Source organism: Protopterus annectens, chromosome 8.part0, assembly GCF_019279795.1.
Source record: "Protopterus annectens isolate FY-2018-M chromosome 8.part0, PAN1.0, whole genome shotgun sequence".
NCBI lineage: Eukaryota > Metazoa > Chordata > Ceratodontiformes > Protopteridae > Protopterus > Protopterus annectens.
In genome coordinates, this window is record NC_056741.1 from 599,895,451 (window position 1) to 599,918,887 (window position 23,437).

At 42.3% G+C, this 23,437-nt stretch overlaps 1 protein-coding gene across 1 annotated transcript in view; it reads right to left on the reverse strand.

Moving 5' to 3' along the window:
- PHF8 (PHD finger protein 8) overlaps window positions 1-23,437 on the reverse strand; it is a 3,148,719-nt gene that overhangs the window by 1,918,605 nt on the left and 1,206,677 nt on the right. Inside the window, exon 8 of the mRNA XM_044080095.1 lies at window positions 345-432. Within this exon, the coding sequence (XP_043936030.1) occupies window positions 345-432 (88 nt within the window). The remainder of the gene's footprint in view (window positions 1-344; window positions 433-23,437) is intronic.

Genomic DNA, 23,437 nt, shown 5'->3' on the forward strand with positions numbered 1-23,437 from the left:
CAGTGACAATTATCTAGAGCCAAGGTTCAAACCCCAGGTGGCAAACCCTGAAGCAGGTGTTGTTCCATACCATACATAAACATGCACTTGCATACCTATGGCCAATTTAGTGTGTCCAATCCAACTACTGCACATCTTTGGAGTGTGGGAGGAAACCACAGCACCCGGAGAAACCCACACGAATACAAGGAAGACATGTATACTCCATAGAGAAGGCACTCTAGCTGGGAATCGAATGGAGAACCACTTGTGAGGTGACAAAGCTCTGCACCATTGCGCTGCTCTAACTGTACGCTGACATCTGTATATAGTGTTGCAGCATTCATGCATTATAAAAGACTTACTTAAGCTGCATGTCAATGTTCAGGCTGTGTAAAAAGTTTCCTCCAAAAGACAGACAATCTACTGGAGTCAAGACAGCATGGATCCAACCTATAATGAAAACAGCAAAAAACTGTCAATGAAGCATAGTGCTGCCCAGCCCCATGAAGTCAAAGAAAAAACTCTCAGCTTAATACCACAAATTCAGTCTCACAACACTTGCACCTGATGCAGACATTCTGTAGTGAAAACACTTCTGCCCACTATCTTCAGTGCATGTAATTTCTGACATCTCAAGACTCTAGCTTCAGGTTCACTTATGTTAGGATAATGAGACAGTAACAACTTGCATCAGAATAATTGGTAGCTGTGTTAGGTACTCACCATATCAGTAAACATACAAACTCATTTGTCTTCACTTCAACTACTATTCTTTTTCATAGGAGATTACTATGCTAAAGGCTCAAGAGCCCTTAGAAGCCTAGCTGGTTTTACCCAGTTTTTACCCAATTTTCTATCCCTAGTGGACCGATAACGGTCAGCAAGCAGGGTTTTGACAATTTTTACAGACTGCGTCTGTCCATAAAGGACATGGGTGTCACTCCAGGAGGAAATTTGCAATTTCCTATCCACTGTTCCAGATTCCGCTTGAAGGTGGTCAGGGAAGGGCTCTGCTTCACATGAATAAGAAGCCTATTCCAGAGGAGGGGCAATATCTGGGACAACTCCGTCTCTCCAGCATGATCTATTCATGCCAGAGATCAGGTTTAGATCGTTGGAGCAGACAACTCTCATGCATTTAGCTTTGTGAACATGCAAAATTTCCACCAGGGCTGTGGCAGAGACTGCTTTGTAGGTCAGGCATCGATCACCCCTCAGTAATCACTAGGAAACTGAATACAGTGATAGGGCTCTTAATCGATCCGCATTTCATATGCTGGTTATATCCTGTATTGTTTTGGTGAGAAACCTCGGAGAACGATCCAATTGTTGCAGGTGCCTAGCAAGGTACATGCCAAAGGATGCAATGTACTCAATTACTGGTCTGAGGAGGGCCGAGTACAGTGGCATTATGACATCCTTAAATCTGAATGCAACGCCCTTACTTATAAGCTGAGGCACACAGAAAGAATTCCTCACCACCATGGACACATGGTAGTCAATGTTCAGACAGCTATCTGAATACCCAGATCACTCAACCCCTGGATCCATTCTTAGGGGGTGCTAGGTATTTGATTTCTCAAAGGGTATTATTATGCATTTCTTCACATTTAGTTTGAGGCTATGGCTCTGACACCAATCAGTAGTCTGTGTCAGTCCTTTCTGTAGTATATCGACATAATTTGGAGAGTCAGTGATTGCCCCCAACTTGCAGTCATCAGCAAACTTGGTCAGCGAAAGGTCATGTACATTTGCCGTGATATCTGAGAAGTATATCCCAAAAAGGAGGCGGCCTAGCACTGAGTCCTGTGGTACTCCACTGGTGACAGGCCACTTGCTGGATGTGAATTCCCCCATTCTAATAACGTGCCCTATCCAAGAACCATTTGGCTATCCATCTGGTGACTTAGAGGTTTATGTCCAATTTTGTGAATTTAACTGTAATACCCGAGTGGCATATTGTGTCAAATGCCTTGGCCAGGTCAAGGTAGGTGGTATGCACTGTTTTACACTCTTCCATGGCCTTGGTGACCTTCTCAAAGAAGTCCACCACATTGTACAGGCAGGAAAGATCTGCCCTTGATGAAGCTGAACTGGGATGGATTTACAGTCTGGAGATTTCCTATGTCACTGTTAGAGATCTCCAGAATTATCCTTTCCATAGACATGAATATAAGGTTTGTCTAACTTATGGGTTTTGGTCCTCTCTTGTGCAGAGGGATGACTGTTGCTATCCTCCACTCTACTGGTACAAAGTTAAATAGAGATCCAACTGTGTGCACCAGGTCATGTTTCAAGCTACTTATTAGGCACCTTGGGATAATGTCAGGGCCTACTGATGTCATGTTTCTAGCTTTAAAGACCACACTGACTATCTGTTCTTTTGTAATAATTGGCAAAAGAATGGCAGGGGGTATTTCAAAGAAGTGACCAGAGGTGATGAGGGGGTGAAATCTGTGCTGAATTTATCAGCCAGGGGGTGTGCTATTTCTCCAGGTTGAGTACAGATAGTGCCATCTACAGCCAACTCACCACACTGAGCATTTCCTTTAAGATTTCACACATAACTAAAAAATGCTTTGTGGTTAACCTTTGCTTGGAAGGCTATTTTACTCTTGTATTTAGCTTTTTAGGACTTGACTAGTTTCCTAATTTACCTATTGAGAATAACGAGGGATTTTTTTTTTCTCTTTTGTGCACCTTCCCACTTGATTAAAGACAGAAATTTCTTCCTTCTGTTGTACAATCTATTTAATACAGGAGTCCATCGTGGTGACTTGTTTTTCTGGCTAGTCATAGGTTTAGTTCGGTCAGGTACTGCTATTTCTATGCAGTTGTTTAAGTGGCTGCACAGGGCATTTGTGTATACTTCTGCATAGGCTTTCATGTTTTCAAGGTTTGGAGGAGCTTTAAAATTTCCTACACTATCACTTAATACAAGGTAATTAGCTTTGGAAATATTCTTTAGGGTTTTAGGGTTTGATGGGAGTTCTACCATTACATTTATTTCAATGAAGACTGATTTATGACCCAATCTTACCAATGAAGACATTATACTGTGTGTGGGTGTATGTGTGTGTGCATGTGTGTGGGGAGGTGCAATGCTCCCCCATCTTTATGAGTAGCTTATCAGGGATATTTGAGCCTCTAGTGGGAGTACAAACCAGCTGTTTCAGAGCATTTGCACTGACAAAGTCCAGTACTCTCTGAGCCTGCATGTTAGTGGTCGCGCATGTTTTCCAGTTTATGCAGGGATAGTTAAAATCACCACTGAATAGTGTATTGGGCTGACTGGTACACGAGTTTAGTAAGTTCAGGAATGCGGAGTGGTTTTCATGGTTGCGGACATGTAGCCAGCGATGATATGGCGGGGGATTTTGCCTATGGTCAGTTGCAGCTCAAGTGAGTCATCCTGCTTGATCAATCTTGCTTTTTTATGTAAATGGAAACACCTCCTCCTTTAATTTTCTTCTTTTCAGAGGGTGATCTCAATATGTGATAGGCATTGTAGCCTTGCACTGTTGGGTGCTTTCTGCAGTCTTGAACTACGTCTCTGTAACTGCACAGACATTAGCATTCTCCTCGGCAAGGAGTTTCCTGTTATGACTCCTAGTATTGAGCAGTAATACCTCAAGCTTGGCAACAGAAGAATTTATTATGTTGGTAGGTCTGTTGGTGTGGCACTGCCTAAAATTGGTACTGTGGGGGTGGCTAATGCCTTGGCCAGTACTCGAAAGCCTAGTGATGACAGGTGCATTTCATCTCTGGCAAAGCAGAGTGTTCTGTGAATCACATCGTTCCAGGCTGACAAACACTGAATCCACTGGAATGCCACCAGTAACTAAGCCAAGTCAATCACTTTCTGTTTTGTATTGTGATATCATTCTTGGTAAGGGTAAAATGCTTCTCAATGCAAGGCTCATACCCATCAGCGATACAGATGCAGAGAGGTCCACTGTCTCTCTCTTCATATAGTCTAGGAAGGGAAGTCTCAGGTCATTCACACCCACATGGACTATGACTGAGTAATATTGGTACTTGTGATTGAGTGACCTGATTGCTTGCGTAACGTGTCGAATCCTGGCCCCTGAAAGGCAACAGACTGTAACCCTCTCCTTATCCAACCTGGTGAGGGGGGGTATCAGTGTGTCTCACAATGCAGTCTCCTATGGCCATGATGTTTGAATGCGTAGTGTTTCACGTTAGGGGCTTGCTCATGGAGACACTGTGATGTATATTTTTATATGTAGTGGTTGATGTTGGCTTGGTTTTGTTTGCAAGTGGTTTCTGAGGGCAGTATACGGGAGGCCTCTGCGGTTTGGTTAAGTTACTTGTGAGTACCTCTGCATATGTGGGTTTGTGTGTTGAGACCTTTTTTAGTGAGGAAAATTATGTGTGTGTGTGCTGACAACCTGTTTGTCATTTGATTTGTCAGTATGTGAAAATAGTGTCTCAACTTTCATAGTGTAATTACATCCCTTACATACTGTGTTTGTTAATTTCAGGATAAACTTGGTTGTCAGTATACATGAGACAACTGCTACATTAGCTTGGGATGCTCATGTCCACCAGGCTGGCCAGAGAGAGCAGGGAAGTGCCTATCCATCATTTCAAGTTTCTTACTATGGGTTTAATAAGGGAGAAGAGTGAGTAGATTTAACTGGACTAGGACAACAGCACATGGATGAAGTATGGGTGCTATACTCAGTGTGAACTGCAGCTATTCAACAATGTGATGCTGCTCTGCACACAACTCAGCTGTGAATAGAGCAGCAGAGAGACTGGGGAAGGTTGCAGAGATGGTTATTTTAATGGAAATTCTAACTTGAAAAGACACGGCAGTGCTAACCGCTGCTATGTGGACAGCAGCTTAGCAGAACGCCAGATATATATAGACTCAGAATAAAAGCAAGTTTTACAACAGCAATAGATACAGGCCAAACAGAAAAAACACACACTAAGCTTTCAGCCTGCAGCCCCCAACTCAGACAGGTTTGTTATAGCACACTTCTACCACAAGAGTGCAGTCAGAAAACCATCTTAATGTAAAAATGCTGTTTTTTAGGGGTCAAGTGCATAGAAACAACAAAATCTAGACACTACAGTCCTGTAAAACTACCAAACACAATGTAATTAAGTACTACAGCAGCAGTGAAAACAGTTCAGCTTTGAAACTCTACTAAAGTGTGAGAAAAGTAATACAAAATACAAGATTCTTATGAAACACAGTTAAAATGACCAGCATACGTGCAAAATGATACTTATTTTTGTTCTTTTAGCAGCGGATGGCTTTAGAGGCAGCAGATTCTCTAACTCTCAGGTAAAGTAGCCAAACCAAGAGCAGCTCTAGGAATTTTTCAAATAAAACACCTCCTACTGGGCTGGCTTTCCAAACCAAGGGCAGCTCTAAGGATTTTTTCAAATAAAACACCTCCTACTGGGCTGCCTTTGTCAATGTTTTGCTAAGCAGCAACTTATGCCTGTTGGCTGTCTGCTTCTGTCAAAATAGCAACGTTAAGAATATCTGGTTCACAGAGTTAAAGCCTTGAAACACACCTGACAGACATAATACATGGATTCCACCTCAAAAAGCAGCATTTTTGTCCAGGGCTAGTTTCTGCTACCCTCTTCTTCTTCTTTCAGCTGCTCCCGTTAGGGGTCGCCACAGCAGATCAACTGTTTCCATTTCTTCCTGCCCCCTGCATCTTGCTCTGTCACACCAACCACCTGCATGTCCTCTCTCACCACATCCATAAACCTTATCTTAGGCTTTCCTCTTTTCCTGTCACCTAGCAGCTTCATCCTTAGCATCTTTTTCCCAATATATTCTGCATCCCTCCTCAGCACATGTCCAAACCAACGTAATCTTGCCTCTCTGGCTTTGTCTCCAAACCTTCCAACCTGGGCTGACCCTCTAATATACTTATTCCTAATCCTATCCATTCTCGTCACACCCAGTGCAAATCTTAACATCTTCAACTCTGCCACGTCAAGCTCTGACTCCTGCCTTTTTGTCAATGCCACTGTCTCCAACCCATATAACATAGCTGGTCTCACTACCCTCTTGTAGACCTTCCCTTTCACTCTTACTGGTACTCGTCTGTCACAAATCACTCCTGAAACTTTTCTCCACCCACTCCATCCTGCCTGTACTCTCTTCTTCACCTCTCTTCCACACTCACCATTACTCTGAACTGTTGATCCCAAGTACTTAAACTCATTCACCTTCATCACCTCTACTCCCTGCATCCTCACCATTAATCTATCCTCCCTCTCATTCACACACACATATTCTGTCTTGGTCCTGCTGACCTTCATTCCTCTTCTCTCTAGAGCATATCTCCACCTGTTCCCTACTCTCACTACAGATCACAATGTCATCTGCAAACATCATAGTCCACGGGGACTCCTGTCTGATCTCGTCTGTCAACCTGTCCATCACCACTGCAAATAAGAAAGGGCTCAGAGCTGATCCTTGATGTAATCCCACCTCCACCTTAAACGCATCTGTCACTCTCACCGCTGTCACACTACCCTCGTACATATCCTGTACCACTCTTACATACTTCTCTGACACTCCCGACTCTCTAGGCACCCTGTCATATGCTTTCTCTAAATCCACAAAGACACAATGCAACTCCTTCTGACCTTCTCTGTACTTCTTCATCAATACTCTCAGAGCAAACATTGCATCTGTAGTGCTCTTTCCTGGCATGAAACCATACTACTGATCACTAATCATCACCTCCCTTCTTAACCTAGCTTCCACTACTCTTTCCCATAACTTTATGCTGTGACTGATCAGTTTAATCCCTCTGTAGTTACTACAGCTCTGTACATCACCCTTATTCTTAAAAATTGGTACCAAAACACTTTTTCTCCATTCCTCAGGCATCCTCTCATTTTCCAAGATTTCATTCAACAATCTAGTTAAAAACTCCACTGCCATTTCAACTAAACACCTCCATGCTTCCACAGGTATCATGAGCTAAAGTGGTATAAAACAAGCTGCCTCTCTCATGAAATGTCAACCATTCTAAAATGACAACTTTGCCAAACCACAGCAATGTATCCTGCTTCAATTATTCTGTAAAACAGGCAAGAAACTGTGATGAAATACTCACAGCAGTCACTACAATATCAATACATTAAGCATAAAAGAATGGCAAAGGTGATGCCAAAAACTGGCAGATATGGATCAATGTGGTCTGGAGGGGGAAGCAAATATTTGACATTAACAGAACAATGATGATCCAGAGGGAAGCAAAACACAAGAAAATACCACTGTTGTTGGTGGGTCTTGATGCACAAAAAACTGGGATGTTATGAGTAGGGCAACAGAAGCATTTGCATTCCTTGACACAATAATAAGGTTACTTAGGAGGATATATGAGGGAACTGAGGCAAGAATTACAGCAGAGGGGTTCCTCTCTAAGTTGCATCTGAACAGAGGAGCGAGACAGGGGTGTCCACATTCCCCTTTACAATTTGCATTACATTTATAGCCACTGGCAAAGAAAATAAGGGACTCAAAAATTAAAAAAAAAAAATAAGTGGTATGGTAATCAAGAAAAGCTGGCTTTATTTTTAGATGATATTATTTTGTACCTAATAAAACCACAAAAGAACATTTCAGTGTCGTGGAACATTCTGAGACAGTCTTAAATCTATTTGAGACACACAATTAATGAAAATAAAACAAAGGAATTAGCTGTAAGCTAGGTACCTACACACAGATTGGTTCAGCAATAATTAGAAGTTATGTACCTACCATAACGTTCCATGTTAGTTGTCTTCTCTCGCCTTCTTTCTTGCTGGATGGGTTCGGAGACGATCCTCGGCTCCGACTCGGCACTTGCTAAGCTCGAGAGCTAATTTTACCAGCTCGGGGCAACCCTATATCCCATGATGCAAGGCGGAGATTACCCAGATCTCGTTTGGTAGCTAAAGAAATAGCAATATTTTCTTCCAACTTAAGAGGAGGAAGAAAATAAGGATACTAAATAACATCATAACCCTCTAGAAAGGATCAATGTAATCTAGTGACACTAGGTGTTGAACAGCTAGAAAAAGGTAATAACCTCTTAATAGAAGATGTATAATCTTCCCGGTCTGACCAGGCTAGGGGGATGGAGGGCGGGACGCAAGAAAGAAGGGGAGAGAAGACAACTAACATGGAACGTTATGGTAGGTACATAACTTCTAAATGTTAAGTTGTCAATCTCACCTTCATTCTTGCTGGATGGGACCGCGTCCCTAGCACCTCTATCCTGGGTGGCTCAATGGAACAGACTCTTGAGAACGGTGGAACCAAAATTTGCTCTGTCTCTGGAGACCAAATCTAATTTGTAATGTGAAATAAAGGTATGAGGAGAGGCCCATGTGGCTGCTGCACAAATAGTGTCTATTGGAAGTCTAGCTTGAAAAGCTGTAGATGTAGCTAGAGCTCTGGTAGAATGGGCTTTTGGGTTAGAAACCAACTCTTTGCCTCTGAGCTGATAAATGTAAGTGATCACAGAAGACAGCCACCTAGATAAAGTTACCTTAGAAACTGGAAGGCCTTTCCTGTTCTCTGCATAGGATAGAAATAGTTGATCAGATTTCCTAAAAATTTTTGTCTTATCCAGATAATATCTGAGCTGGCGGTGAACATAGAGATAATGTAACTTTTGTTCAGCTCTATCAGAATAATTCGGGAAAAATACTGGAAGATCAATGGATTGATTTAGGTTAGTCTGTGATGCCACCTTTGGTAAGAAAGACGGATTAGTTCTTAGGGATACCCTGTCTTTGTGGAATATTAGATAGGGAGGGCGAACACAGAGAGCATGAAGCTCAGATACTCTCCTCGCAGATGTAATGGCAACTAGAAAAAGTGTCTTCCAAGAAAGCAATTTCAAAGAACAGGCAGCTGCAGGTTCGAACGGGGGAAGAATCAAGGATGTTAAAATTAAATTTAGATCCCACTGTGGTGGGGGGTCTCTAATTGGAGGTTTCAATAAAAAGATACCTCGAAGGAATGCCTTGCAAAGTTTATGTGACATAATGTTGTGGTCCAAAAAGCCTATATGAAAATTTGAAATGACTGCCAGTTGAACTTTCACTGTGGAAGAAGAGGATCCTGAATTAAAAATGTCAGCTAGGAAGTCCAATACCGAATGAATTGGAGCAGTATAGGGTCTATGTTCCTAGCTTTTGCCCAGAAAGAGAAACGTCGCCATTTACTAGTGTAGATCTTTCTGGTAGAAGATTTTAGGAAGCTACTATGATATCCCGTACAGGATTAGAAATCATAGGAAGCCTGGCTAAGGATGGAAGTGGAGCAACCAAGCAGTGAGGTTGAGAGAAGGTATGGATTGGTGCAGTTGACCCGACTGGTGGGTCAGAAGATCTGGAACCGGGTCCAGATGCCATGGCTGTACCAAGAGGTAATGATGTAGGAACGGAAAACATATCTGTCGAGGCCAATAAGGGGCAATGAGAATCAACTTGGCTCTCAAGGCGGTTGCTTTCTGAATTAGCTGAGGTATCAGCGGAAAAGGAGGAAAAGCATAAAGAAGTCCCCGGGGCCAATCTTGGGATAGAGCGTCTCTGGGGGGATGGCCTGGAAGGGGGAAGAGAGAGAAGAAGTCTGGGCATTTGCTGTTTTGAGGTGTAGCGAAAAGGTCGCAGCAAGGAAGGCCCCACTTCTGAAAAATCTCTTCCGTCACTGACTGTTTGAGAGACCACTCGTGAGGCATGAGAATAGCTCTGCTTAATCTGTCCGCTATGATGTTGGATTTCCCGGGGATGTGCGTTGCTATCAGAAACCGGTGAGAGGAGATTGCCCATTGCCAAAGTCTGAGAGCCTCTCGACACAGTGGATAGGACTTGGTTCCACCCTGTTTGTTTATATACCACACTACGGACATATTGTCCGTTTGGACTGCAATAGTTCCCAGGGGAAGAGAGTTGTTGAGGGCTTGCAACGTTAAAAGCACTGCTCTCATCTCCAGAACATTTATGTGCAGATGGTACTTGAAAGGTTGCCAAGTGCCATGGACCATTCTGCCCTGATAATGCCCCCCCCACCCGATCAGGGAGGCATCCGATGTAACCGTGGCAACCAGGGCAAGAGGAACAAATGGTCTGCCTTGATGGATTTGAGGGGACGATATCCACCAAGTCAGATGTCTTTTGCAAGTTGGAGTTACTATGATCTCGTGACGCATGGGAAGTTGTTGAAAAGACCATTGGGTGAATAGCATCCATTGTAGAAGCCGCATGTAAAAGCGGGTGAGGGGAAGAAGTGTTATGGCGGCTGCCATAAGACCCAGTACTTGCAGAGCAAATCTGGCCTGAATTTTGTTGCCGAATAGAATCACTTGGACGTGTCTTTGAATGTCCAAGATCCTTTGGTCTGTCAACCTTGCTGAAAGTTGTACGGTGTCCAATCTTGCGCCTATAAAAGTAATATATTGACAAGGCAGATTTTTCGAAATTTATAGAAATTCCTAGCCCTCTGCAAGTGTGAATGGTGTAATTTCTGGCTTGGAGAAGCTGATGCCTGGTGGTGGCAGTGAGGAGCCAGTCGTCTAGATATGGAAACACCTGGAATCCTTGACGTCTCAGGTGAGCCGTAACCACTGCCATGCATTTGGTGAACACTCTGGGGGCTGTAGTGAGTCCAAAGGGCAGGGCTCTGAATTGGAAGTGACTGGTCCCCAGCCGAAAGCGGAGAAATCTTCTGGAGCGTCTGTGAATTTTTATGTGATAGTACGCATCCTGAAGATCTATCGAGCACATCCAATTGTCCTTGCCCAGAAAGGGCAGAATGGACTGAAGCGTGACCACCCGGAACCTTGATTTCTTTACAAACTTGTTGAGTTTGCTCAGATCTAATATTGGTCTATAGTCCCCTGTCTTTTTTGGAACTAAAAAGAACCTTGAGTAGATTCCGGATCCTATTTGGTCCACTGGGACTGGCTGGATGGCTCTTTTTACTAGCAGTTTTGATATTTCTAGTACTGCTAGTTCCCTTAGACCGGGTGGAACGTCTGGAAGGGTTCCTTTTGTTGAATTGGGGTTTGAATAAAGGGGATTTTGTAACCCTCGGATATAATTGACTGTACCCATTTGTCTTGAGAAAGGGAAAGCCAGGCTATTGGGTACAGCGATAATTTTCCCCCGACTAACTCCGAAGGCGGACAATCGGGCAACATCTCAGGGATGCTGGAAGGGTTTGTCAGAAAGAGGCTCTCTGCTACCCTGATTCTGCGGACCACCTCTGCCCCTAGGGCGGCGTCTATTATTGTTACCCCCTCTGCCTCTGGGGGTAAACTGACTTCGTGCGTCAGGCATGACTCCTTGAGATTTGCGGAACCACATTTTCCCTCCCTTCTGTCCTTTGGGGTAAGGTCTAGAAGGGGTGGAGAAACGGACTCCTACGGCAGAAAGAGTCTTGCCATCTTGTTCGCATCTAGTCAAAGTGTCTTTCACTTGAGGACCGAACAAGGTCGAGCCATCAAAGGGGGAGTTTGTGAAAGACGCCTTGAAGGGGTCTGCAAAATAACAAAGCCGCATCCAGGACTGACGCCTTAAAGCCACTCCTGTGCCTGCGGCCCTACTCGCTCCATCGGCTGCATAAGAAATGAGCCGCATGGAGGAGTTAGCAATGGAGTTAAGGATTCCTAGCTGTGAGCTAATCTTATCCTGAGATCCAGCAGCTGATGGATCCTGTAAAACTTCTCCCAACTCTTTAAGAACATCTCTTTGAAGGCGGGTGAAGTGGCATAAGTAGTTCAGCGATCTCATGGCAAAAGTCGCTGAAGAAAAAATCTGCTTACCGTACCTGTCCATAGTCCTAGAATCCTTGTTAGGAGGATGGACAGGTACTGAAGGATCAGCTAATTCCTTCTTGGTGGCAGCAGCCACCACCATGGCATCAACTGGGACACCCTTTGTTAAATATTGTCTATCTTGTGGGGCAGTAATAAATTTTGAAGGTCTCCTAGAGATAGGTTCCACCGAATCTGGAGCCATCCACGCCTTCCGAGCCACTACCTCCATGAGAGGGTCGAAAGGCAGAGACACCCAGGAGGTGGAGGGTCGAGATCCGAACGCCTCCAGGTATACTGACTCGTCCTCGGAGGGATTAAGGGAGGGCCAGTTCCCCCTCTGCTTAAGGATTTCAAGGATGTCTGAAAATGAGACATCCTCAGAGGAGGACCTTGGGGATCCCTCCGACTCATCCAAGTCAATATCTGATGTAGTAGACTCAGGGGAGTCTAGATGTTTCCTCTTACATGTCCTCTTACGCAGGGGTTCTCCTGATGGATCAGGAGAAGCCTCGGAAGAGGAAGATATTCCCAATGGGGAAACCTGAGGCATTGGATCTCTGGGTCCGGGAGCAAGAGAGTGGGAAGAGACGTCAGCAGGCACTGTAGTGGGAGGAGCTGATGGAACTGTCCGTTGACTAAACCCAGGGGCTAGTACACTCCTCATCACCTCAAAGGCTCCCCCGTCAGAGAGACCAGAAAGAGATAGGAACCCCAGGTCTCACCGAGAGGGAAGGCTCCGAGGCAGATGTCGGGGCCGAGCTCACCAACGCCGAAGCTCTGAGAGGGAGAACGGGGTCGGACAAGGGTCCGATGCCACTCGCCCCCTCGGAGCCGACGAGAGAGACTAGATGCCCGGATCCCTCCAATGAAGGTCTCAAGGAGGAAATCGGAGCCGAGGACGACGGAGCCGAAAGGGGTGGTATCGGCTCCGAAGTCACAACAGTGCCGGTTCCGCGGAGCTCCAGCTCCGAGCTCTGTAAGAGAGTCGAAGGAGGAATGTTCGGTGGATGTGAGATAGCTACCGTCTGTTGAGATGGGCTATGGAGTATTTGGGCCAATGCTTGAGACTTTAATAGTCTACTCACCACTCTCTCAAGGTCGTGTTCAGATAGCCTGGATGACCGAGAAGATCGGCTCCGATGGCTCCGCTCCGAAAGCAAGGGTGATCTCGGAGCCGAATGTATAGATTCCACTGTAGGGGATCGAGATCTCTTTTTTGAGATCAATGGAGCCATCGGAGCCGAAGATACGTCGGCTCCAGCCGGAGCCAACACTGAGTGTCTGGATTTGACAGTATCGGCGCCGGATGGAGCCGATACTGAGACTGGTATGGAAGGATCGGCTCTGGCTGGAGCCGATCTCGAGCCTGGTGAGGATGAACCTGAAGCCGACGGCTTGGAAGCCTGAGCCGAAGGCTTAACAGGTTTCGAGGCGCTGACTTAGTCGGGGAGCTCTCGGGCTTTAATAAGCCCCTTAATATCAGCTTATTTTTTCACTCCTGCAGGACTCTTGGGCTGAAAGCATGACAGACAGCACAAGAGTCCTGCAGGTGCGAAGGTCCCAGGCAATAAACACAAGAAGTGTGACTGTCTGTCAGAGACAACTTCTGACAGCACGAGTCACACTTCTTGAAGCCTGAGACCTTAGTGTCCCTCGACATAACTGTGTCGATGAAACACCAGTAACACACTCACACACAAAAACACTCAGTCCAACAAATTAAAATAAACAGGGATAACACACAGTCACACACAAACAATCCCTGACAGGAAAAAATTTAGGGAGGGGAAGGCCTAAGGCCTAACTAGGGACAAGGGAATATTTACTCAAAAAGAAGGGAACACTGACGGAAATAGGGCTAAAGTAAGTTGATAATTAACAAATTACAATATATAAATATAAATTTAAAGGGGGGTAGACGAAAAGTCTCTAAAAATGTTCACTTACCTAGAGCTGGTAAAAGAAGGCACTTCGTTAGCGAAGCGGCAAACGAGATCTGGGTAATCTCCGCCTTGCATCATGGGATATAGGGTTGCCTCGAGCTGGTAAAATTAGCTCTCGAGCTTAGCAAGTGCCGAGTCGGAGCCGAGGATCGGCTCCGAACCCATCCAGCAAGAATGAAGGCGAGATTGACAACTTAACATCCATATTTATGGGGACATGATAAAATTAAGTACTTACAAGTATGGGTTAAAATGATTCTGTTTTCACAGCTAAGCATATGTGGGAAGAGACTAAAGAGTAAATGAAGGTGAATGGGAGATCCTGTGTGACAAGACCCATCGTGGGAGGTTAGTTGTGATGACTGACCCTGACCAGAAGAAATATAATGGAGGATCCAGTGTTGTCTGGGCCAAAACAGAATTACCAAAAAAGATTCTGGGCCTGTCCCACATGATTTTATGCAGTAGTCTTACTAACACAGGAAGGCATGCAGAAACAACCCTTTCCACGGGGAAAAAAAAACATGGTGTCCACTTTCTAAGCCTGAGGATTTCTCACTCTCAAACAGAACTTGGGAAGTTACCTGTTCAGAGAGTAGGGAAAAAAGATATACTTGAGGAGTACCCGACTGAAGGACAACATCCAGGAAACCCTGTCTGTGAAGCATCCATTTATGATGAAATGCCCTGGACTAGCTTAGAGTGCCTGACACTAGACTGTGCTATGAGGGAATGTCAACTGCCTGAAGGATCAGATTAAGTGAATTGCAAAACCCCAGGCCTGAAGAGCCAGTCTGCAAAGTAGGTATGATTTTGTGGTCCCCTTGTTTATGTACCACATAATAGTAGTACTGTCTGTTAAGATTCCCAAAGGACCTGGGAGTGCATAGCATTTAGATCCAAAATGACAGATCTCAGTCTTTGATGTTGATATGCTTCAACAGTTGTTGGGAAGACCAAATCCCATGAACGTTGATGCCTTTGGAAGAAGCTCCCCAACCCTGATCTGAAGTAACCACATACAAATCCTGAGTGAGGAAAGGAACCTGGAAAGACAGTTAAGATCTAGAGAAATCTGATTAATCCACCAGAGGAACTCAAAGTTTGAGGCAAGACAAAAGAGGAATAAGAAAGCCCATAGGATGGCACTGTTGAAGCCACACAGTTCTGAGAAACCACTGAAACTTCTTCATGAGGAGTCTGGTGAAGGGGACTATAGGAATGGTGGATGCCATGAACCCCAGAACTCAATGACATTCTCCTGCAGGCACTGCTGGAAGAGGAGACTGGAAATAAAGTATCAAAGAAAGGGCCTTGGAAGGGGGAAGCAATGTCAGCACTAGCAAGGTCTGAATCCTGCAATCCAGGAAAAACTTAGTCCTGAGAGGGGTAAGAACAGACTTCTTGAGATTCAAAGTGAACCCCATACTGTGGAGCAGGAGCACAGTATATTCCAGATCCTAAAGCAGAAGCTGCTGACATGAGGCTTGAATCAGAAGGTCATCCAAATAAGGAAAGATCTGAAAACCTGAAACTTATAGAAAGCAAACACTGGGGCCAGACATTTGGTAAAGATTCTCAGAGCTGTAGAAAGATCAAAGGGCAAAACAGAGATCTGATAATGTAAGGAGGAAGCAGAAATAATTTCCTGAAGAGAAGGTAAATAGGAATGAGAAGGTAAACATCCTTTAGATCTAGAGATAGCAAGAAGGCCTGAGAAAGCAACAGAGGAAACAGAGACTGGAGATACATGTTGAATTAGGGAACTTTTAGAAAATGTGTTGAGAAACGAGAGCTCCAGAATAAGTCACCAAGAACTCTCCTTCCTGGGAACCATGAAGATTCTGGAATAAAACCCCTTGCCCTGCTGCGATGGCAGTGCAGGCAAAATGGTTCCTTGCACCAAAAGATCTTGATGAATCAAAGGAAAATGAGGAAGCTTGCAAACAGTAGGTTGGGGAATGTCAAAAAAAAGAAGAAGGGTCTTCCATACCATGAAGTCACCTTTATGAATGATGGAAAGCACCCATGAATCTGTGGTGGTCTGCTGCCAAACTGGAAAACACAGACGGTCTGAGGAAATGAGGAATGTAGCAGAGTGGCAGAAGTGGTCAAATGTCAAAAACAGACAGATCTGTCAGGAAAAGAAGGGTTTTGACCATTAGTACCCTGAGATGGCTTCTCAGAATAAACTCCTGTAAACAATCTCTTATCCCTGGAAAGCTGTCTGTTACCTATACATAAAAAAAGACTTAGAATGGTAACTTTTCCGAAATTTAAGAATAACTCTTAAATCAGTCAGAAAATAAGCACCGGGTATTCCCAAGTTGAGAGACTGTACCCCCCAAGGCTTCTCCCAGCTTCAATCGCAAAAGCGATACTAACTTAAAAAATACACAAACACAGATTGAATTCCGGCTGATGAACTCCATCTAGTCTGACATGTTTCCAAGTCAATTTGGGAGAATAAACCCAGTCCTCGATCTACGATCTCATATATTCCTATTTCAAAAGTTGAATAAAACCACTAAAGTATTCCTTTTAGTTTTCTAAAGCTTTTTTTTTTTTTTTTTGGACGTTCTTCAAAAATAAAGCTTTTGAAAACCACTAAGCAGAGTTTTGTGTGTGTGTGTGTGTGTGTGTGTGTGTGTGTGTGTGTGTGTGGGGGGGGGGGGTTGGCTAACTCACTGGCAGGTTTAAAAGTAAATTTGAAAAGCATGAAGAGTTATATTAGGGATACTTGGCAGAACCGCTATATTAGGAATATTTGGATGAAACCTAAAGAAAAATTAAATAAAAAAGATTGATCCAACAAAATATGCAGACTGCTTAAGAAGTCCTCAGTCAGAGACAAAACATACTAATTCAAGGAAGAATGCAGTCACACTTAATACCACACTATTTATTGCTAATTAAAGGGACACACATGGAAAATTCTGGATAAATGGTTTGAATTTTCATCAGTCAAAAAGGAAACAGACTAATTAAAGGAAGACAATGGGAAAATACTGAATAAATGGTTTGAATTTTTCAGGGAGAGTATGAAGGATTTACTTTTTCGAAGTCTTAATCAACTATCATAAATCACTTGCAGTGAGGCATCAGCAGCAAAGTCAAAAATATGGTTCGGACTCTGATGGATCTGGTCTGCTTTCTTTCGGCTTTTCCCAGTTAGGGGTCGCCACAGCAGATCTCCGGTCCGCTAATGATTGGCAGTGGATTTTTAGGATGCCGAGTTGCCAGCCCGACGCCCAACCTTCAAAGAAGGCACCCCCATTCACAAACGCACTTATCTGCATGTCTTTAAGCATCACTCGACCTTGGGGAGGACATGCAGACTCCACACAGACAGCGCTTCTGCTGAGAATCGAACGGGAGAACCTCTTGCTGTGAGGCGACAACACTAAACACTGCACCACTGCGGCCTCTAAGAAGGATAAAAATCAATTACATAGTCTAGAAATATTACAAACATTATTACCAGAACCTCTAAAGCACAGAATCACAGAGGGAATCCCCAGGAGGTCAAAGAAAGTGAGTTCCTTACACAATTGCTTCAGAAATGCTAGTATAGAAATGAATACCAGTACTGCACTACCAATCGACTGGCATACCAGTACTGCACTACCAATCGACTGGCATCTTCTGAACACACGCCCTAACACCTTGCTACTGGGGTGGCTGCCTCCTTCATCCCACTCTAGCTCTACTACTGCTCAGCTAACTACATCTGTGTCCATGGCAGAGTTAAAGACTGTGATTAACCACAACATAAAGGGAAGACAGAAGCCCAGCCAGGCTTGTCCTTGAATTCTGGGTGCTGTGTGGGGAATGGTTCTAACAGATGCTCCTGAACATGTTTAATTCAGTCTTGCAGAGCTGGACCCTTCCACCCCTCCACCTTTCTGGAAGAAGGTTATAACAGGTGTAAAAAGAAGGAAAATATGCTGGTTGCCCCATCCTGATACAGGCCCATTTTCATTTTGAATCATGGCTAGAAATTACTCATGGCACTATTTGTAGCAATGGTTGGAAAATGTATTCCATGAGAAAATAGCATACACCAATGTGGATTTGTGCATGAGGACAATCTTTAATAATATCTTAAACATTATATGGATGCAGAACGCCCAGGACAATTATATGTTGGCTCTGGTAAGCCCTGATCCCCAAAGGATTTGTCTACCTGAATTAGTTTTTTTGAAATTCAGTTTTCCCAGAGAGTATCTACCACTACAGTGAAGACCTATGTGAGGGTTTCAAGTAATTTCTAGTTGACTTGGGCATGCACTGGGGTATGCCTCCTTCTCCCTTGCTTTTTGTATTGCATTTGGAGCCACTGCCCAGCATATATGCAGTTTTCCCATCAAGGGACCCATGTTCGGATGGATACAAGTGAAAATCATCTTATGTGTGGATGGCAGTCTTATCTAACCGATCCATAGATAGATGCATGGTACAGAAACCTTGGCAGTGAATGCAGAGCAATCGAAGAAGCTAGAGGTGATGAACTGCCTGAGAGGGGCAGTAGGATACCCTGTGGGATAGACAAAGAAATTTATAAATCAGATTAGAATCCCAAGTAGCTCCAATTACAAAGAAGGTCAAACAAAATAGATTATGGTGGTTCACGCACATGTGCAGGAAAGCAGAAGACAACATACAACATATGACATACTCTGTCTTTAATATTTATAGATTTGTTACCTGTTAATAGACTTATGTTATGTCATGCTATTACTTGCTAGTAGACTTATGTTATATGCTGATTACATCTTTGCAACTTTTGTAATAATTGTTAATTTTCTGGAGATTTTCTCCTCGGGTCTCCACTGAAAATGGGCCCCTGGCTCAGCTGGACTAACCCAGTTAACAAATGTCAACAAATAAATAAAACGAAAAGCACTTAATAAATATATTCTTTTTGGAATTATTGGTTGCCTTGGACTCTCTCCTTGTGGACTGTTGTAACAGTTTGTGCAAAGTTTTCAGGTCAGAGCTGTTTGTCATGGCTACAGAAGGAATGGGGAGCCCAAGGCTTTCGCAGACTTCTAACAACGATATGAGCAACCTCAATGCAATCACAGCAATGTTATCACAGTGAGTGGATGACTTGACTTCAAGGTTGGACTCAATGACTGGCAGTCAGTATTTAACCCCAAACCATCGGAGAAGTAGCACTGGGGTACAAGGTAGTATACATTCACCTACACCTACCTATTCATCTGCTGTTGCATCATCCTCCAACTTAATTGTACAAGGAACTTTGAATAACACACTGAACAGTGTAGATTTTACCAACAATCCAGGTGCTATTTTGAGTACATAACCAGAGCAAGGTACCACCTCGGGGCTTACTGGGACCCTTAATTTAAATAACTGGCTTAATGAAACTGTTTTACTAAATGACCAGTATAACAGAAATACCAAAGGGAACCCGGCTGGAGGAAGTGTTGATATCATTACACATTTGAAAGCACTGGATCTAAAAGTACTGAAATTAAAAAAAAATTGCATCTGGAAATGTCATATTTTAAGGAGTGCATTAAAGACATATAGTACCAAAGGGGCTTCCGGTATGGAAATACACTACCGGGTTAGAAGAAGGGTCTGTTTTTCATCAAGATCTGATCAAAATATTCAATCAGCATGGGTTGGAGCTTTTAGAACTGATAATTAAGCAATACAAGATTACAGCAGATAATGCTGAAAAAGAAATTTTAGAATCAAATGACATTATCAAGGCGGACGCTAACTTTGAGCGGTATCGCTTCAATTATGAGCGTACATTTTCAAGCATATAACAGCATTTAAATAAGCTTCGTGAAACACAACTCAAAAAACTGAAAAGGGATAGGAATGAATACAGTTATGGTATAGCTATACGAATCCACCACTATCTCAAAGGCCAAATCCGATAGGGCATTATGAGATACAGGGAGGGACTATTAGAAACATTCCTAGCGATGTGACATCACCAAGTGAAAATGGCGTGCATGAAGAGGCGAGAACAAATGCATCACTGAGGAGAAGTGAGAGAATCTTATCACAGAAATGAGCAAGCCAACTTAAATGACAGAAGTAACAACGGGAATAACACCCGATCTAACAATTCAAATTTCATGACCAATGGGAAGAATCACAACCCACACTACAACAGACAACCTCAGAACAGCAATTTGTCCATTTTACTTGGTAATAGGGTAAGGGACACACAGGAATTGAGTATACCGAGCATTTATAATCCACCGCTGCACCCATTGTTGTGTGTTTTTGAAAAAGTATGTGAGCTGGACTTTAGAAATTGTGTAGAAAAGAGTAGAAAAAAACTACAATAAGCACTTTAACATGAGTAAAGAAGAGCAAATGTTATTAAAGGAACTGCAGCATTTACTAGTCAGGGTAATGAAACCTGACAAGGTGGGAGGGATCGCTATAATGGACACAAGTCATTACAATGAGAAAATGAAAGGAATTATAGATAGTGACACGTAGATCCCTGTTGCTCTAAATGAAGTAAACATAGCATATGCAAGAATAAAACCTTACATAAATGATATGCTTATTGAAGGGAGAATTGATGCCCATACATTTAATTATTTAACAATGCCTGCACTAACACTGCTTGGTATACCTAAGGTCCATAAGTGTGTAGGAGACCCTCTATGCGACCTTTAGTTAATACTAAAAATTCAATAACATATGCATGTGCGAAATATGTAGATGCTTTACTTAAAAAATACATTAAGAAAGAGACTCAATTATGCAAGGACTCATTGACTTGCTTACAAAACATTAATAATTTAGAATACAAAGATGATTACAACTTTTTAACGATCGATGTGAAGGATCTATATACATCAATACCCCACATGGAAGGAATAGAATGGGTAACAAGTATGCTAAAGCGAAAAGGGGCATTAAACAGCGAGATCTTGTTAGTAGAAGAATTACTTGATGTCACTTTAACTAACAATTACATCTTATTTGATAAAGAAATGTACCTTCAACACGTAGGCGTTGCAATGGGTTCACCTTGTGGTGGAAGTTTTTCTTATCTCGTGATGGCTTACTGGGAGAATCAATATTTTGAGAAAAATACCCAGTTAAAATAACGAATATATTTTTACACAAGATTTTTAGATGACATCCTTATAGTAATAAAAGAAGATGAAAATATAGCAAAATGTTTGGCTGCCAATCTTAATAACACAACTAAATTTTTGAAGTTTACATTTAATTACAATGAGGAAAGCATAACATACCTGGACCAAGAGTTGAGTAAAGATAGAGGGGTGAAAGGATATGTTTCAAAGATTTACAGGAAAGAAACATTCTAATACATTCTTACATTTTACAAGTAGTCACCCTCTGCAACTGAAACGCTCGGTTATCAAAGGTCAGTCCGAGCAGCTAGAATGGTGACCAAAGAAAGTGACTTTAAAGAAGAATGCAAGAATTTACAACAAATGTTTCTTGGAAGGGAATACCCAAATAATTTGATAAGAGAACTTATAGAAGAAGTTCAGTGTAAACGAGGAAGGGGCATATACATCCCTATACTTAATCAGTATAAAAATTGTGATAGCATTTGCGATGGAAACGAAGTGAACACACACAACACAGAAAATGGAAATCTAGAATTTAAATACAGACTTATGCTCACATTTAGTTTACATGCCATAGATTTTAAGAAAATAATATTTAAAACTTGGAACTTATTACTGACAGGACAGACTTCAATTGCTAATAAATTCACCAATGTACCCCAGGTTATATTTAAGAGGGGGAATAATTTAAAATGTCTGCTGGAAAACAACAATAAGAAAAAACAGTTGGTGAAAAATCCAGGTATGTCTATATCCGGAACTTGTAATTATTGTAGAAATATGGAGATAGGAAAATCATTTTTTTATCTGCAACAAGAAATATATGATCAATAAGAGATTTTCATGCAACTCTAGATCTATTGTGTATATTGCATTGTGCCAGCCATGTCCTTCATTTTATGTGGGCAAGACAGTTCGTAAAATGAAGGAAAGGGTATATGAACATTTGTATAGTATAAGGAAAAATAAAATAGAGAACGCTTTGGCTAAACATACTTCAGAATGTCCAACACAGTTTTAAATTTAAAGTAATAGCTCAAATTACACAAGATGGAAGGGGAGGCCCTGAGCCACTAGTATTAGAAAGACAACAGCTATTGTGGAAGTTGAGATTAAATGCAGGAGCACATCCCGGGTTAAATGAGACATGCTCAATTCAGTGTATTCTAAAACTTAAAAGTTTGACTAGATAGTGTCAATATGTGTCTATACAATATGCAGCACATTACAACATTTGTCAATATTGTTTTTATTTTTGGTTTTAGTAAACAACAACTTTCAGCCATTTGACTTAAATGTATATAAAGAATGGTTTGGGAATGGTAGGGTTATATAGTGAATGGGGGACAAATTTACTACTGGAAGAAAAATGGTCACATGACAGATTTTTAAAGTATTTATATGGAGTAGGTATAATGTAAGTCACAAAGAAGGCGGAGTACAGCAGAAGTAAGAACAAAACTCCAAATTTAATTCCAAGAATGTGCACTTATAACATACGGATGAGCGCTTTCACCATTACAGCTTCTTCAGATCCTTGTATAAAAGTCACAGTAGACCTCCCCTTATATAAGCAGCACAATTAATCAGTTAAAAAATTAATCAGTTAAGAACAATTAAAAGCAATGCTGGAGAATTTAAAGAACTCTCCCATATTTAAACATGTTGGTGTAAAATAAGACAAGAATATGTAAAACATACATAATGACCTAAAAACATGTAAATAAACATTCTGATAAGTTAATATTGATAAAATATATACAAATAAATAATAGTTCATTTTATGTTCCTGCGTTGTCTCAACTTAGGTTTTATAGAAGCTCTATCATTCAACCCATGCCCCCTATCAGCTTTTAAACGAATGATCCAGTCAGTCTCCTTAGATTCAGTAAGATTCATAGTATTACCACCTCTCTTGTTCACTGCAATTATCTCTAGGACCCGGAACAAAAAAGTATGATTATTGTCATTGGTGGTTATATGTTTTGCTAAGGCATTGTGTAAAGTGCCCTTTCTCATGTGGTAAATATGCTCTCTCATTCTATCCCTTAACGGCCGGTCAGTTTTACCAACATAGAAACTCGGGCATGCCTGACAAGTAGCTAGGTACACCACATTAGGTGTCATACGATCTGCATCTGCCTTGATGGAGAAAATGGTGTGTAAATCCGGGTGTATAAACACCTCACTACTATCAATAAATGAACAGAAGTTGCAGTGACCACAGGGTTTAGTGTGACCAATGTTCTTCATAATCCTGTCATGTCTGGGGTGACAAAGCAATCGCTTTAGGTTGCTCTTATTCCAATAGAGGAAACTTGATTTCTCCCCCACAATGCGTTCCAAGTCATCATCAACCAGGAGAATATCCCAATGTTTGCTAATAATTTCCTTTAACTGATGTTGATCAGAAGTATACAGAGTAGAAAATTTAATAGATCTATTAAACATATGATCTCCAACGGTTTGATCTTGGGCCCTGGGTCCAAAGTATGGTGCACCTGAAGTGGTGCGTGACATATATTTATTTTATTTATTTATTTTATTTTATTTTACATTTGTTAACCGGGCTAGTCCAACTGGA